At 38.6% G+C, this 16,240-nt stretch overlaps 1 protein-coding gene across 1 annotated transcript in view; it reads left to right on the top strand.

Annotated features, from left to right (window-relative positions):
- Nucleotides 1–11,843, top strand: part of rpe (ribulose-5-phosphate-3-epimerase) — an 88,113-nt gene extending 76,270 nt beyond the window's left edge. The window contains exon 6 of the mRNA XM_066686725.1: nucleotides 11,240–11,843. Coding sequence (XP_066542822.1) covers nucleotides 11,240–11,362 — 123 coding nt within the window. The 3' untranslated portion in view covers nucleotides 11,363–11,843. The remainder of the gene's footprint in view (nucleotides 1–11,239) is intronic.
- The last annotated feature ends 4,397 nt before the right edge of the window (nucleotides 11,844–16,240 follow it).

The raw sequence follows: 16,240 nt of genomic DNA, 5'->3' as shown, positions 1-16,240 counted from the left end.
GCCAGAAATTTATATGGCATTTGACCCACACTCCCAGCTCCTAGGTTTAGGGGGCTAAAAGCCATATAAATTTCTGGCAATTCTTGGTGCCTTTCTGTGCTGACAACAAATTCCAAGAAAAGTTGAACACAAACTGTCCAATAATTTAATTTTCAGTATTCTCAAAGAACAGTTTGCAGGGACAGTTTACATATTATTTACATATAATAAATATATATAATATATTCACTCGCTGTCATCTGTTAGACACTCCTACATTTTTGGTCAGAGACTGTAGTTCGTCTGCTGCTGCAGTGTGTGTTGGTCTACCTCTAGTCATTCATCAGTGGACACAGAAGGGTTCTGCCCTGTAAGACACTGTTGGCTGGACTTTTTTGGTTGGTGGACTATTCTCAGTCCAGTAGTGACACTGAGTTTATAAACTTGAGCAGCACTGCTGTGTCTGGTCTACTCACATCAGTGCAACGCACACTAGCGCAACACCAACCGGTCAGTGTCACTGCAGCGCTCAGGATGATCCACCCCCCTAATCATACCTGCTTATATGCGCTCATAATACTATGTGACAGTTCATAATTAGTGTTCACAAAGGTGATGTGCTTTCCATCACTTTGAGAACGCCCATCTTGTAGGTATATACAAGATATATAAATTGCTGAATAATGCAATTTATTGTGTGTTTGCTTTTTCAAAATGCAATGCTAGTCATTACATCATGTTGCTTGGCTACGTGTTACATGGCCCGTCATATCAGGAGATTGTTCAATCACAGGCCGGGTCATTGTAACTTGGAGACTAGTGTGGAATTTAAGCATCTACAATGATTGGACAATATCCGTTCAGTTCACCAGAAACTTCTCAGCATGGATATAAAATTTTTCAACATGTCTGACAACAGAAGAAAATACATTAACTACTATTATGACATTAAAAGCCCTTGAGTTCCACAATGTTTCAGGATTAAGAGGTCTGAAGCTTCTTTCATGCCCAGTGCATGGTGCTGAGTGGTAAATTAAATTTGCTAAAATAAACATAGAAATGGATATCTGACTGGAATTTCTATTTCCTTTAGGCAGTGGCTCTAACTTAGTTGAACTTCCTGTCTGGAAGTGAATCTCTAAATCTACTCTCTCACTCCATTTTCTGCACTGCTAAACGTCCAGGATGGAAGTCTAAATCCAGATTGTGCAATTAGCTGTCCCGTGACCTGAACAGCAAAACCTCTCTAATGATTTTGTTTGTGAGGACCAATGCCTTGGAGGTGGATTTAAGTGCTGATTGGGACTGAGGAAGGAGAATCCATCCCCAGTTCTGAACTCTAATTGATGATGTCACAGAAAAATTGACAGCCTGACAGAACAAAGGGGAATATATGGAGCCTCTAAAGTCGAATGAGGGAAAAATATTATTTAGAGACTTAATACGTTCCCTCAATTTAATAATCTGTTCCCTTAATTTAAAAATCCCTTTCAGGCAGACATGACAGAGGCTATGCATTAGGACAAGCTTTTGAACTGTCGTGTGCATTCCTTATGTACACATTACATCCACATTTATATAGGCTAAAACAATACTTCAGTTAGACTAGGGAGTGAATATAAGCATAATTTTGAATCCAACAGGACTCCATTAGTTTTTTAGCTGAGCAAGTTTGGCGCAGCGCACATTTAGCTGGAGGTGGGACAGTGGGCTTCTGTTATGTGTGCAAATAGCCATAGCCAAAATCACATCTCTTTCTCAAGCAAATTGTTTACTAAAACCCAATTGATCTTCTATGGTTATTATTTATCAATTATGACATGAAAATAAAATAAAATCTAACGGGGCTCTCATGGACAGAAGCCTCAACCCAGGAAAATGGCATGATATCATGTAATACCTTATATCGGGGCCACGCGGTGGTGCAGCAGGTAGTGCTACAGTCACACAGCTTCAGGGCCCTAGAGGTTGTGGGTTCATTTCCCACAAGGTAATTACGAGGTAATTTTGTGCATAAATATTTATTTACTTGTGTTGAGTTGGGAATTCCAATCCAGGGAGTGTTTGGGGTTGTCTTCTTGATGTTGACACTGGTTTCTGAAAAGAGTAAGACAATTATTAGTTAATTTAAACAGAGAAATGATGAGTAAATATGCAGTATTGTTAAAATGTGTACACTTAATATGACTATATTATTGTCTTTGGTATTCTTTTCTTTGATATTGTCTTTGTCATTATTGTTTTATATCAATAATAGCACAATTCAAGTCAGTTTTTAAGCAAGTAATAGTCCAATATTGGTCAGAGGAGTCAATGGAGTTACTGCTTTTCTTCCTGAGTTTTAATTGTCTTAAATGTGAGGTTGTGTTGTGAGTATTTTCTCTTTTTTTTGTGAAATAAAACCATAGACTTTGACATCTTTGGCTTAAGGTTAGCTTTTTACAGCATACATACAAATTAAATTGAGGGAACTGATTATTAAATTGTGGGAATGGATGTTTAAATTGAGGGAACGAATTACTAAATTAAGGGTACAGATTAAGTCTCTAAATAACATTTTTCCACCATAAGAATTTAAGGACTGCGTAGGAAAATTTTTTCTAGTGTATTACCGAAATCTTCACATCTCTGAATCATTCCTTTGCGATTTTGATTAAAATAGTTCCTCATTTGCATACAAGTCATAAAATTTGAAAGCTATCTAATCCTGTTATAATATATTTAAAAGAATACACAGAATTCAGAACTGCACCTAATATAATTATATTTAGAGTTAAATTTATGTAGGGCCTTTCTATATACCCAAATCATAATGCCATTCCCTTCAACATTTAATCCACACATAAACTGGCGAGAAGCGCCAGCCACACTCGCACAGTGTACTCTCAGTCAGGAATGACCTTCCACCTGGAGGACTGCATCTGGGACTAGGGGATTTACCCGGGATTGAGTGTCAATCCATATCTTGGCATACACACAGTGGTGAAAAATTATGACAGAAATAAGAAACCTAAGTCTCTGAGTTGGCATCAAATGAAAGAACAATTTATTTGGAGAAAATGTTATGCATAGCACCTTTTCCTCTCTCCCTGAACATTTCTCAACCAGAGTCTTTTATACCTGTAATTCCTCCACCATCATTACCATGGCGCCCTTTGAAGTTACCATTTGTTCACTATCAATCACATTCGGATGTATTCTGTTGTCAGTATGGCTACAAGCCAAATTACCATTTGTTCACATTCTTTACATATCTATTATCTATCTATCGTTACACTTATATAGCACCTTTCTAGATACCCAAGGACGCTTTACAATCCACACTGCTCAGAACGCTCAGAACACTCAATCCACACACTGGCGAGAAGCGGCAGCCAAACGCGCACAGCGTACTTTCGACTAGGAACGACCGTCCACCTGGAGGACTGCATCGGGCACTAGGTTTTCACCCAGGACAGAGTGCCAATCCATATCTGAGCACACACACATTCACTCACACATACACACTCATTCACTCACACAGCAGGACAGTTATTAGACAGAAGCCAGTTCACCTACCCTCCATGTTTTTGGACTGTGGGAGGAAACCTTTCCTATAACCTATTACATATTACCTTTCCCGATGCATTCTGTGCATCCCCCTGTACCCAGTTGGTTTTGGTTATCTCCTCTCTGTGGCCCGGAGACAAAAAGAGTTGATTTGAAACACACGCACACACATAAGCCTGCTGTTCACACAGAGAATTGAGGAATAAAACAATTTCAGTTACACAAGCATACATGGTTATTGCTGATTAAAAATACCTCTATTGATTAGGAATAATTTCAATAAACAAATTTTATCACAACATATACAGACATTCATTCACATATACATTCAGTCACACACCAGGGGTTTGTTTCCCATACAATGACGGATCCTAGCATTGAACTAATGTGGTACGATGCATTGTTAAACTAACCAACATCTGAACCCTGACAGTTTCCCAAATCCGTCATACTTTCTTAGTACCACAGTAGTTTGAACCATGTAGTTTAAACCACCGTAGTCTGTACTACGATGGTTCAAAAAAAAAAAAAAAAACTCACGCATTTTGTAAAATTATGCGAAAATGAGAGTTGTGACTGCAATTACTCATTGTAATCATATATAATCAACAGCAAAAAGAATAACGTTACTTGAATTAAAAATAAATGCATATTTTTAAATAAAACAAAAGAAATAATATTTCAGTGTATTTATCATTATACAAAATAGATATTTATTATGTTCTCCGTATGAACATAATGAGAACAATTAAGTATTTCTCAGTATGTACACACACACACTATACAGTACCCTAATTCTACTGTGTCTTCCATCATCAATGACAGTCACCAGGAACTAAGCTTCTAACCACAGGTCTGAAACTGTAGTTCCAGTGTTGCGAAAGTTCGGTGGAACTACGGATATGAGAAACACCTGTGTCATTTAACGATGGTTCGGACTATGCAAGTTACCAACGTAGTTACCTCGATAGCTCTATTGTTTTGAGAAACACTTGCATCGCAACTGCATCGTTCCAACTATGTAAGTTGCTAATGTAGTTAGCAACTATGCTTTTGGGAAACAAACCCCAGGACAGTTAAAATAGCCAGTTCACTTTACTTCCTGTTTTTGGATTACAGGATGAAACCCCAGACGAAATCCCGTTACACTTACATAGCGCCTTTCTACACATCCAAGGACGCTTTACAATCCACACTGCTTAGAACACTCAATCCACACACATACACTGGTGAGAAGCGGCAGCCAAACGTGCACAGTGTACTCTCGACCAGGAACGACCGTCCACCTGGTGCATTGGGCACTAGGATTTCGCCCGAGATAGAGCGCCAATCCATATCTGGGCACACACATATTCACTCAAACATACAGGCATTCATTCACATACACACTCATTCACCAGGACAGTTATTAGAGAAGCCAATTCACCTACCCTCCATGGCATAGACTGTGGGAGGAAACCGGAGACACCGGAGGAAACCCACACAGACACGGGGAGAACATGGAAACTCTACCCAGATGGGACTTGAACCCAAAATCCCAGCGCTGAGAGGTGAATGTGCTAACAACTAAGCCACCATGCTGCCATATTTAATATATATAAATGGATAAATGGAGGAAAATAATAACACTTATATTCGATAGTCTTAAGAATTCTTGGATTAGACAATAAAGCTTGGGCCATAAATTCCAGGCTTACCAGTGTAGACCTTGTGTTATAAACAGAGCCTGGGGTGTTGTGTTTATAGCTTAATTTGTTATTCATATCTGTGAACCCTCAGACTCTCTGTGCCAGAATTTTTATTTCAGAGGTGGATCTAAGTCGGTTCTTACCTGGAAGGCAGGAACTACTTTGTAGAAATAGAAAATATCAAATCAAATTTATTTACATAGCACTTTTCACAACTGATGTTGTCACAAAGCAGCTTCACAGAATTCCAGTAAGACAAAGATTTGACATGAAATGTAAAAACAAATGTAAAACCCTCAAGTGAGCAAGCCAGGGGCGACAGTGGCAAGGAAAAACTCCCCCAGCTGAGGAAGAAACCTTGGGAGGAACCAAGGCTCACAAACGGGTGACCCATCCTCCTCTGGTCAATCTACTGGTGATAATAGTTAGTAGTCCGTGAGAACTTCAGTGTAGGCACAGCTTCAAGGCACTTGGTGATTGCTGGAGCGTGGGCAGCTGGTCTGAAGCGTGGAGGAGGATCTCGACAGTCATCCATCAGTGTCCCGACAGACAGATGGGCAGTCGTTTACTCGGAAAGATGTAAAGGGATGGAATTAGTTTTGAACAGTTTTGTGTTTGTAAAGTAGAAAATATGAAAATGTCCAGAGTGTGGCTAATGACTCCGGCAGATCTGACTATGACAGCTTTAACTAAAAGGAGAGAACCAGGAGGACACACAGACACGGGAGCATCCTGAAACACTGGCATCCCTCCACTCCACTGTCAACAAACCTGAGTGATCGCGAGAAGCGACAGGACGACAGCACCAGCGTCTCAGTTTACTATAATTCCCTGTGTCCATGGACCCCCCGAATCCGCCGCCTTTATCTACGGCAAAGCATTAGCTACCAAAAGATAAACTAAACAAATGAGTTTTTAGCCTAGATTTGAAGATTGCGACTGTGTCTGAGTCCCGAACATTTTCTGGAAGATCATTCCAGAGTTTGGGGGCTTTATAAGAAAAGGCTCTTCCCCCAGCTGAGGCCTTCTGAATTCTGGGAACAATTAAAAATCCAGTATTCTGTGATCTGAGTGAACGTGGAGGCTCATAATAGGAAATTGTATCTTGAAGATATTCAGGAGCAAGCCCATGTAGAGCTTTATATGTTAACAACAAAATGTTGTAGTCAATGCGGAATTTAACAGGCAGCCAATGAAGTGATGATAAAACTGGGCTGATATGTTCAAATTTTCTAGTTTTAGTGAGGACCCTAGCTGCAGCATTTTGAACTAGTTGAAGTTTTCTTAAATTGCTGCTGGTGCATCCTGACAGTAGTGTGTTACAGTAGTCAAGCCTTGAAGTAATAAAGGCATGTACTAATGTTTCTGCGTCCTGAAGGGATAAGGCATTTCTAATCTTAGCAATATTGCGAAGATGTAAAAAAGCTGTCCTAGTGATACTACCAATGTGTTGATCAAATGTTAAATCCGGGTCAATTATGACACCAAGATTTTTTGCTGCTGAACCAGGTTTAACTGGAAAGTCAGCGAGATTTAAAATTAAATCTGATCATTTATTTCTTGCCACTTTTGGACCCAAAAGCAGGACCTCTGTTTTGTTGCTGTTTAGAAGGAGGAAGTTACGCAACATCCTGCCTTTCATGTCTTTTACACAGTCCTCTATTTTCTTTAATCTGTGATTGTCATCGGGCTTGGCTGAAATATACAATTGTGTGTCGCCTGCGTAACAGTGAAAGTTAATGTCATGGTTTCTTATAACTGTTCTTACTTTAGAATAATTTGAATTTAGATTGTTTACTTTTACGAATTGATAACGTTTCCGCTAAGTAAGATTTGAACCATAATAGGGCTGTCCCTGTGATTCCAACCATGTTTTCTAACCTTTCTATGAGAATATTGTGGTCTATTGTATCGAAGGCTGCGCTTAGGTCAAGAAGCACCAACAGGGATACGTGGCCTTGATTAGAGGCAAGAAGAAGATCATTTGTTATATTGACTAGAGCTGTCTCTGTACTATGATGTTGCCTGAACCCAGATTGGAATTTTTCATATATATGATTCTTATGTAGATATGAACTAAGTTGTTGGGCCACAGCTCTTTCTAAGATCTTGGACAGAAATGGCAAATTAGAAATAGGCCTGTAATTAGACAGTGTACTAGCATCAAGATTTGGTTTCTTGATCATAGGTTTAATAACTGCTAGTTTAAAAGCTTTGGGTACATGGCCCAGACTAAGGGATGAGTTTACTATAGTTAAAAGAGGATCAATAATAGCTGGTAGTACTTCTTTGAGCAACTTTGTGGGAATTGCATCAAGTGTGCAAGTTGTACAGTTTGCGGAGGTGATAATCTTCTCTAGTTCTAATTGTGGGAGTGGGTAAAAGGTTTCAAGTCTTTCTTTTACAGTTACATTATGTTTTATATCATTCACATCGGGTGGCAGCCAGGATGGATTTAATCCTGTGGCTTGAGTTTGTTGTCTAATATTCTCAATTTTATTATTAAAAAAGTCCATAAAATCTTTACTGGTCAGAGTTGCTGGAATTAGTTGTTCAGAACCTGCTTGATTTTTTGTAATTCTAGGAAACCCACTAAACAGTGCTCTCAGATTATTTTTATTATTGGAGATCAGAGAGGCCAGATATGCTGAGCGAACTTTGGTGAGGGCATTTCTATACTCTATAAGGCTGTCCTTCCAGGCAGAATGGAACACTTCAAGCTTGGTTGATCGCCATTTCCGCTCTAGTTTTCGTAATGTTTGTTTTAAAGTACGGGTCTTATCATTATACCATGGTGCGAGCTTTTTCTGTCTGACTTTTATGTTTAAGTGGTGCTACCTTTTCTAAAGTAGATCGACAGGTATTTTCTAGGTAATCAGTTAGTACATCTAGGTCCATTGGGTCTGATGGAGTTGGAACTGGGGTCGATAGTTCTGGTAGGTTTTCTATAAATTGTAGGGCGGTAGATGGTTTTATTATATGCCTTGTAGAATAGCAAGGGTTCTTACATATATTATGGCTAAGACGTAGCTCATATGAAATTAAGTAATGGTCGGAGATTGTGGAGGATTGCGGTAAGATATTAATTTTGTCAATGTTAAGACCTAGTGTCAGAACTAAGTCTAAAGTGTGACTGTAGTAGTGTGTAGGCCCTGTTACATTTTGAGTAATACCAATAGAGTCTAAGATTGAGGTAAATGCCTTTTTTAGTGGGTCACTTTCCTTCTCAAAATGGATATTGAAATCTCCTACAATTATAACTTTATGATTGCACACGGCTAGGTTTGTAGCAAAATCGCTGAATTCTTTCAGAAATTCTAATTAAGGCCCTGGTGGTCTGTAAATGTTGCATAATAAAAATGCGTACTTTTTTGTGACCGGATTTGTAATAATAGTGGAGAGAACCTCAAAAGAAGAGAAGGTGTCACATTCCATCCATCCATCCATTATCTGTAACCGCTTATCCAATTTAGGGTCGCGGGGTGTCCAGAGCCTACCTGGAATAGGTGTCACATTGTTTAAGGCTAATTTCTAGGGTATTTTGGTAAATTACACATACTCCACCTCCTTTGCCTGATATTCTTGGGCTATGTGCATAATTATAGCCTAGGGGGGTGGCTTCATTTAGTGCTAAATATTCATTTGGTCTAACCCACATTTCCGTGAGACAGAAAACATTGAATTTATGATCACTTATAATATCATTTACGATGAGTGCTTTTGAGTTTAGTGATCTTATGTTGAGTAACCCAAATTCTAGTTCTGAGGTGTTGCTGCTAGGTGTTGTGTATGATTTAATATTGATTAGGTTGCTGAAACAGGCTGATTTTGTTTTTTCTAATTTTACATTTAGTTCGAGGGAAAGACACAGTCTCAATAGAGTTGAACCTGGGTGACGCCTCAAGACAGTTCGCAGACGGTCGGTTTAGCCTGCTGACTAACTAAAAGACTATGTGCTATGCTGCAAGAAAGTAAGGCAGCACCCTCCCGCGTGGGGTGGATACCATCCCTACCTATAAGACCAGGCTTGCCCTCAAAACGTAACTGTCTATAAAGCCCACTTGATTTTTGGAAAATATTTTTTTCTGAAATAATATTTCGGAGAACATGCCAGTAGCTGGTGGTGTCCCCCAGGTCTCTATCCTTGGTCCACTTTTATTTAATTTATATATGCTTCCTCTTGGCCAGGACTATGGGCTGTCCTATCACAGCTATGCAGATGTTACTCAGATTTACATGGCCCTGTCCCCAAACGACTCTGGCCCAGAGTGCCTTGAACACATCACAAACTGGATGGGACACAATTTTCTGCAGCTGAATAAAGATAAAACTAAGATTATACTATCTGGGAACAGCACTGAGAGACAAAGATTGGCTACGTATCTGGACTCGAGGGCCCTCAAATCTAAAGAACTGGCTCGCAACCTTGGTGTATTAATGGACTCAGATCTCATTTTATTAATGAGATCTGTTTTAGTAGTCATATTAAAGCGGTTACTAGATCAGTATTTTACCATCTTAAGAACATCAGTAAGATTAGAGATTTTCTAACTAAACCAGACCTGGAGAAACTTATCCATGCCTTTATTTCTAGCAGGATTTATTACTTTAATGGTCTCTTAGCTGGACTTCTAAAAAGACCATTAAACAGCTTCAGCTGATTCAAAATGCAGCTGCCAGAGTTCTCACTAGGAGCAAAAGAAGAGATCACCTCACCCCATCCTCAAATCCTTACACTGGATACCAGTCGGTTACAGAATAGATTTTAAGGTGTTATTACTGGTCTATAAATGTCTAAATGGGGTAGGAGCAGCATATTTATCAGATCTGCTACAGATATATGAGCCGAGCAGAGCTCTCAGATCTTTAGGAACTAGTCAGTTAGTCCTGCCTCAGGTCAAAACTAAACATGGAGAGGCAGCATTTAGCTACTATGCCGCTTTTAAATGGAACCAGCAGACTGAGAATATTAGAAGAGCCCAGACTTTAGACACTTTTAAATCAAGATTTACAGCTCAGTTTAAAATATTCAACACTTTTCTGTAACGGCATTTTTTGTCTTTTATTTCTTTTCTTTTATTGTCATTTTAAATTGTTTTAATCATTTTCCTCTTTTTATGTAATTGTCTTATTGGACATTTATGATTTTATTCTGGCTTTTAATTTAATTGTTTATTTTTCTGTAAAGCACTTTGAATTGCTTCTGTATGAAACATGCTCTATAAATAAACTTGCCTTGCCTTGCCTAAGGCTCAGCTTGCTGTGTCAGATCTGCTGCTAGTCATGGCTGAAATGCAGAGGCATTGTTGATGATGTTGTTTTTTATTTAAATATGCACCCACATTTTATAAACCTTCTAAGAGTTTTAAATGGGTACCATGTTTGTGTAATTTTTAGAGGCTTGAAAATTGAATCTACCATTATAATGTGTAAAATTTTTTGGAATGAAAGTGATAGGACTGTACCATCAGAGCGGGGGAGACCAACCTGCTGAACCTATTTGCACATTATTTGCTGTTTTGCTGGGCACTCTGTGGTTAATGTGTTCGTACTCATGGACCAATATTTAACACAGAGCAGCAGTGTCAGCATTTACGCAGTACACATATATAGGGTGATTGCAAGACTTGTGCAAAGGAAATCTCAAAAGAAATTTCAAGTTAATCAGTACATGGCCATTTTTTGAGGACTAACTTAGAGCATAAAATAAATTCTGTACTTAATTTCTTTTTCCTTGTGGACACATTAAAAGTAAATTTTGTGCACATGTTGAATATGTTGAATGCTTTGATTTTACAGGTGTGCTAATTAATCACTAATATTTACTTCTCTTCTTCACCAAAGGTGCCAATAATTATGAACCTAACATATGCCCTGAATAATTTTAGTACTAGTAAGAAAATTAATTATTTAAATTGCAGTGATTTAGATTTCATAAAACCAAGGATTGTAACCACATTTGCTTCTGTATCTAAACAAACAAATACAGTTTCACTGACTTTTATCTCTTTGGTCTCTTTCAGGCAGGGGCGAATATGATAGTGTCAGGGAGTGCTGTAATGGGCAGTGATGATCCTCGCTCAGTAATTGCACTCCTTAAAGATGTTGTAATGGAGGCCATTCAAAAAAGATGTCTGGACCGTTAACCTGGATTTTTCACCTGCTATTTGGTTTTTTGCCCCCTCATGTTCATACAGAATAGTAACTTAATTAGATTTGGCAATTGTCATGTCTGCTCTACTGTACAATACAGTACACTGGGCCTGGATTTTCATTTTCAGGGGCCAAAGTGAGGTTATATCTTCCTTCAGTCTTGAGGCCCATTATCAGCTTGTGCACATCAACATTTGCTTTAATTGTCAGTGTAAGATTATGACTATATAATAACCATGTCTTTTTGCAAACTACTAGAAATAATTCAGAATAATCAGACCATTCACAGTGTAAGTGTTTTTATCATACATATACTGTGTATTGATTTGTCAGAATAACAATGGGGAAGAGTGTATGCACTGTTTGCCATGGCTTGGTTCATTGTCAGTATTTGACCAAATTGTCCAGCGGGGCTAATTACTCTGCTTATATGTCACAAGTCATCAATAAAATGCAAATAGTTTGTGTCAGTTACATCCATTTCAAAGGGTATCTGTTCTACATGTCAACTTAACATGGGATTTAAAATGTATGCAATGTTACTGTACCTCATTATCTCCAATATATGATGTTCCAAGTTGTTGAACAGTCTTGGTCAGATTAAATTAAACAATTGCAGGAACCAGCATATCACAGCCATAGATGAGCTATTGGCACAGAAAGAAAACACCACCTACTCTATATAAAATAAAAAGTTTTGAATATATATATATATATATATATATATATATATATATATATATATATATTACATTACACATTCTACTAATGCAGTAGAAACTAATTTTGTTCTGCAAAAATGTCATTCATAAACATTCAGTCGTGTTGTACATATTTGCTATTTCTTTTTGGGGAAACAAGCTAACAAGTTTAAACAATTATCAAACAAATACAGTTAAGCACTAACAAGAACGCATTGGGCTATTGTTTTATGTTTTTTATTTGAGAGGTATTTCAATTTAAAAAGAGGAATACAAAAAAACAAAGTGAAATGCAAAATATAATACAGTAACAAACGTGCTCTGCTGCTTAGTGTGGGTGTGTTCTACTGTCTCATTACTGATGTATAGAATGCAGTTAGAACCTATGAATAATCAGTATAGCAGAATAACTATATAACCTTGATATCTTTTGGAATACTGTGAAGTCTGTTGTCATGCCATATCTAGGCATGTTTCCTTATGTGGATGTGCAAATTTGGTAATATATTATAATAAGGGAATATTTATCAGTGTTACAAAAATGATAAAAATACTAACTGGATAAGTAATGTATTAATTGACACAAGTTCAATCATTATAAAACATCCCTATTTTTTTAATAATGTTTAATTTAAGCATTAATTATATGTCCTATGTTAACAGGTTATGTTTTAATGGCAAAAATATTTTAAAGTATAAAGGTCCTTCATGTCGCAGAAAAAGTGCATGCTTTTATTGCTTCCAGGTTAAATTATTATAGCATGCTACTGTCAGGATGTTCCAGCAAAAACCTAAGTAAACTGTGGCCCCTAAAGCCCCTCTACTCCCTTTGAGTTAATGATTGCACTCTTGTCCAGGGGACAGTGATGGAAGACTGCCTGACAGAGACATCTGCTCACCTGCCTTTAGATCAGTTATTCCCAGTATCTGCTACATTCTGTACTTTCACAATACGTCTGTGGCCCCTGTCCGTCAGCATGCAGTAGCTCCTGGATATTTAATAGGAATGATTTAGCACAGGCCTTTACCAAAGACATCCATTTCCTATAGAGACTCCAAGGCTGCTTCTAATTGCAGCTTTAAATTAAAACTTTATTGTTTATAATTTGTTTGACCAGCGGAGGATAGGTCCCTCTCATGAGTTTCGGTTAAGTCCCAGGTTGGTTTCTTCAGTTTCAAGGGAGATTTTCCTTGCCACACTCACCTTTGGCTTGCTCACCTGGGGTTATTAATTAAAAATTAATTTCATTTCATAATTTCTGCAAAGCTGCTAAAGTATTAAAGTATGAAACATAATACATTAAAAAACAAATGCAAGCACCTACATGAAGACCATGGAGCCTAAGCACAGACTTCAGCCTTTACCAAGAAATTTTATTATGGAGGATGGAGAAGTGGATACCTGCCCTGCTCATCTTTGTCTTTTCTGCTCTAATACATCCACTTTAACTCAGAAATTTCTTTTTAATGAGCTAATTTGATTGATCAGGGAAACACCTAAATATATGTAGTGTGAGATGTTTTGATTGTTGCCTTAATTACAGTGCTTTCAACAGTGAATTGAAATCCCATGTTTTGCTATTTTTTCCAGGATCAATAATAACTTGTGTAGGGCTTGTAAAGGGCAATGCATCTATGACTTTTCAGTTTTTAACACTTTATATTTTTTTAAGATGTATAAAGCAAAGGTGTGTAAAGCATTTCACCACTGAAATCTAAAGCAGTGGAGACATGATCTCTGGATGAATCATGCTTTTCCATCTGGCTATGTGATGGACGAGTCTGGGATTGGCAGTTGCAAGGAGACAGGTACTTGACTACCAAGGTACCAAGTGAATTGTTTGGTGGAGGGTGGGGGGGTTATGTTGTGAGGATGTTATTCAGGAGTTGGTCTCAGCCCCTTAGTTCCTGAAAGGTACTCAATGCTTCAGCCTGCCAATATATTTTGGACAATTTCATGCTATCAAGTTTGTGGGAACACAAGTTTTTTGGAATGAACCCTTCCTGTTCTAACTAGACTGCACAAAGCAAGGTCCATAAAAACATGGTCCAATGTCATGTATTATCCTGTTTCATGTATTTCTGTCTTGTCCATTGTTTCCCTTTGTCATGTGCTTAGGAGTAAATGGCTCTTTGTATTGTTTTGTTCCTGTCACCTCCCTTGTCCCTGCCTTAACCCTGCCCTGTCATTGGTGGTCACCTGTGCCTCCTTTGTGGCCCTGCCCGCTCGTTAACAAACCCGGATGTCTGTGCTGTGTATTTTACTCCTTTTGTTTCAGTATCTCTATCTAGGTCTCTCTGTCCAAGTATCCCTGTCTAGATCTCTCTGTTTATGTTTTGTTAAAATAAATCTGCAGTGTTATGGCATTTGTGTCCGCCCCTGTCAGTCCACCCGGTCATGACATCCAATGTCATATTAAACCCTATGGATTAAGAATGGGATGTCACACAAGTACATATGTCTGCAAAGGCAGACAAGCAAATATTTTTGGCAATATGTGCACTGATACTCATGTCTTGGAGGTATGTTAATGTTTGCTGTGCTTTTACAAGTGGATCAGACACAGTGTGTCCACTCCCTGTCCACTCTAGTAGGCACGCCTACCTTGTTGTAAATGTAAAATCAGAGACATCTGTTGCTGTACACTCTGTTTTGGTGGTCCTTTAATCCTTAATTTAGTGGTCACTGGATGCTGCTTACAGGACACTGTTGGTTGAATGTTTTTGGTTGGTGGACTATTCTCAGTCCAGCAGTGACAGTCTAGCAGCCACTTGGACCAGCACAACACAAGGCAACACTCAGGCACCACATCAATCACTGCAGCACTGAGAATGATCCATCATGAAAACCACACCTGCTCTGTGGTGGTCCTGTGACCATTGAAGAACAGGGTGAAAGGGGACAAACAAAATATGCATAGCAACTGTTGGACTACTGGTTTGTAATTTTAGAACTACAGAGTGATGTTGTACCCCTAATCTCTTTATTGTATATAATGAATGATCACTGGATTAGAAACACCTACCTTTTATTTCCATTCATTGTCCATTGTATCTGCTTCACTGACCATACAGAGCACTTTGTAGGTCTACAATTAGACACTGTAGTCCACCTGTTTCTCAGCAGGCTTTCTACTTCTCCCCATTTTACTAGACTTGAAAGCAACTAGTTTCACACAGTAATATACCATGAAAAAACGATGTTTATTGTGCTATATAGTGCAGTTTGATGAATGTGCATGTAGTGGAGGAAGGCCAAGGTATGCTGAACCTTTTCAAGATTAAGGATTGTCCAGGTGATTGAGAAATTTTAAGATTCAGCCTCCAGCTTTCCATTTTTATGGTCGGGAGGAATTCTACATTTCTCAGCTTGAGCTGTGAGGACTGCCATGAAATGAATCATTGGGCGCAAGGCGGGAATACACCCTGGAGGGGGCACCAGTCCTTCACAGGGCAACACAGACACACACACTTTTTTGAGTTGCCAATCCACCTACCAACGTGTGTTTTTGGACTGTAGGGGGAAACTGGAGCACCCGGAGGAAACCCACGCGGACACGGGGAGAACACACCAACTCCTCACAGACAGTCACCCAGAGCGGGAATCGAACCCACAACCTCCAGGTCCCTGGAGCTGTGTGACTGCGCCACTACCTGTTGCGCCACCGTGCCGCCCTATTATTTAAAATGAATCATCATCATCATCATCATCATCATCATCATCATCATCATCATCATCATCATCATCACACAACAACAACAACAAAGCAGAAATAATTCAAATACTGTTACCATTACAAACCGGATTCCAAAAAAGTTGGGACACTAAACAAATTGTGAATAAAAACTGAATGCAATGATGTGGAGATGGCAAATGTCAATATTTTATTCGTAACAGAACATAGATGACAGATCAAAAGGTTAATCTGAGTAAATGTAACATTTTAAAGGAAAACTGTGTTGATTCAAAATTTCACAGTGTCAACAAATCCCAAAAAAGTTGGGACAAGTAGCAATAAGTGGCTGGAAAAAGGAAACTGAGCATATAACGAACAGCTGGAAGACCAATTAACACTAATTAGGTCAATTGACAACATGATTGGGTATAAAAAGAGCTTCTCAGAGTGTCAGTGTCTCTGAAGCCAAGATGGTAAGAGGATCACCAATTCC

Source organism: Hoplias malabaricus, chromosome 12 (genome assembly GCF_029633855.1).
Source record: "Hoplias malabaricus isolate fHopMal1 chromosome 12, fHopMal1.hap1, whole genome shotgun sequence".
Lineage (NCBI taxonomy): Eukaryota > Metazoa > Chordata > Actinopteri > Characiformes > Erythrinidae > Hoplias > Hoplias malabaricus.
This window is presented reverse-complemented; position numbering and strand designations above follow the sequence as displayed.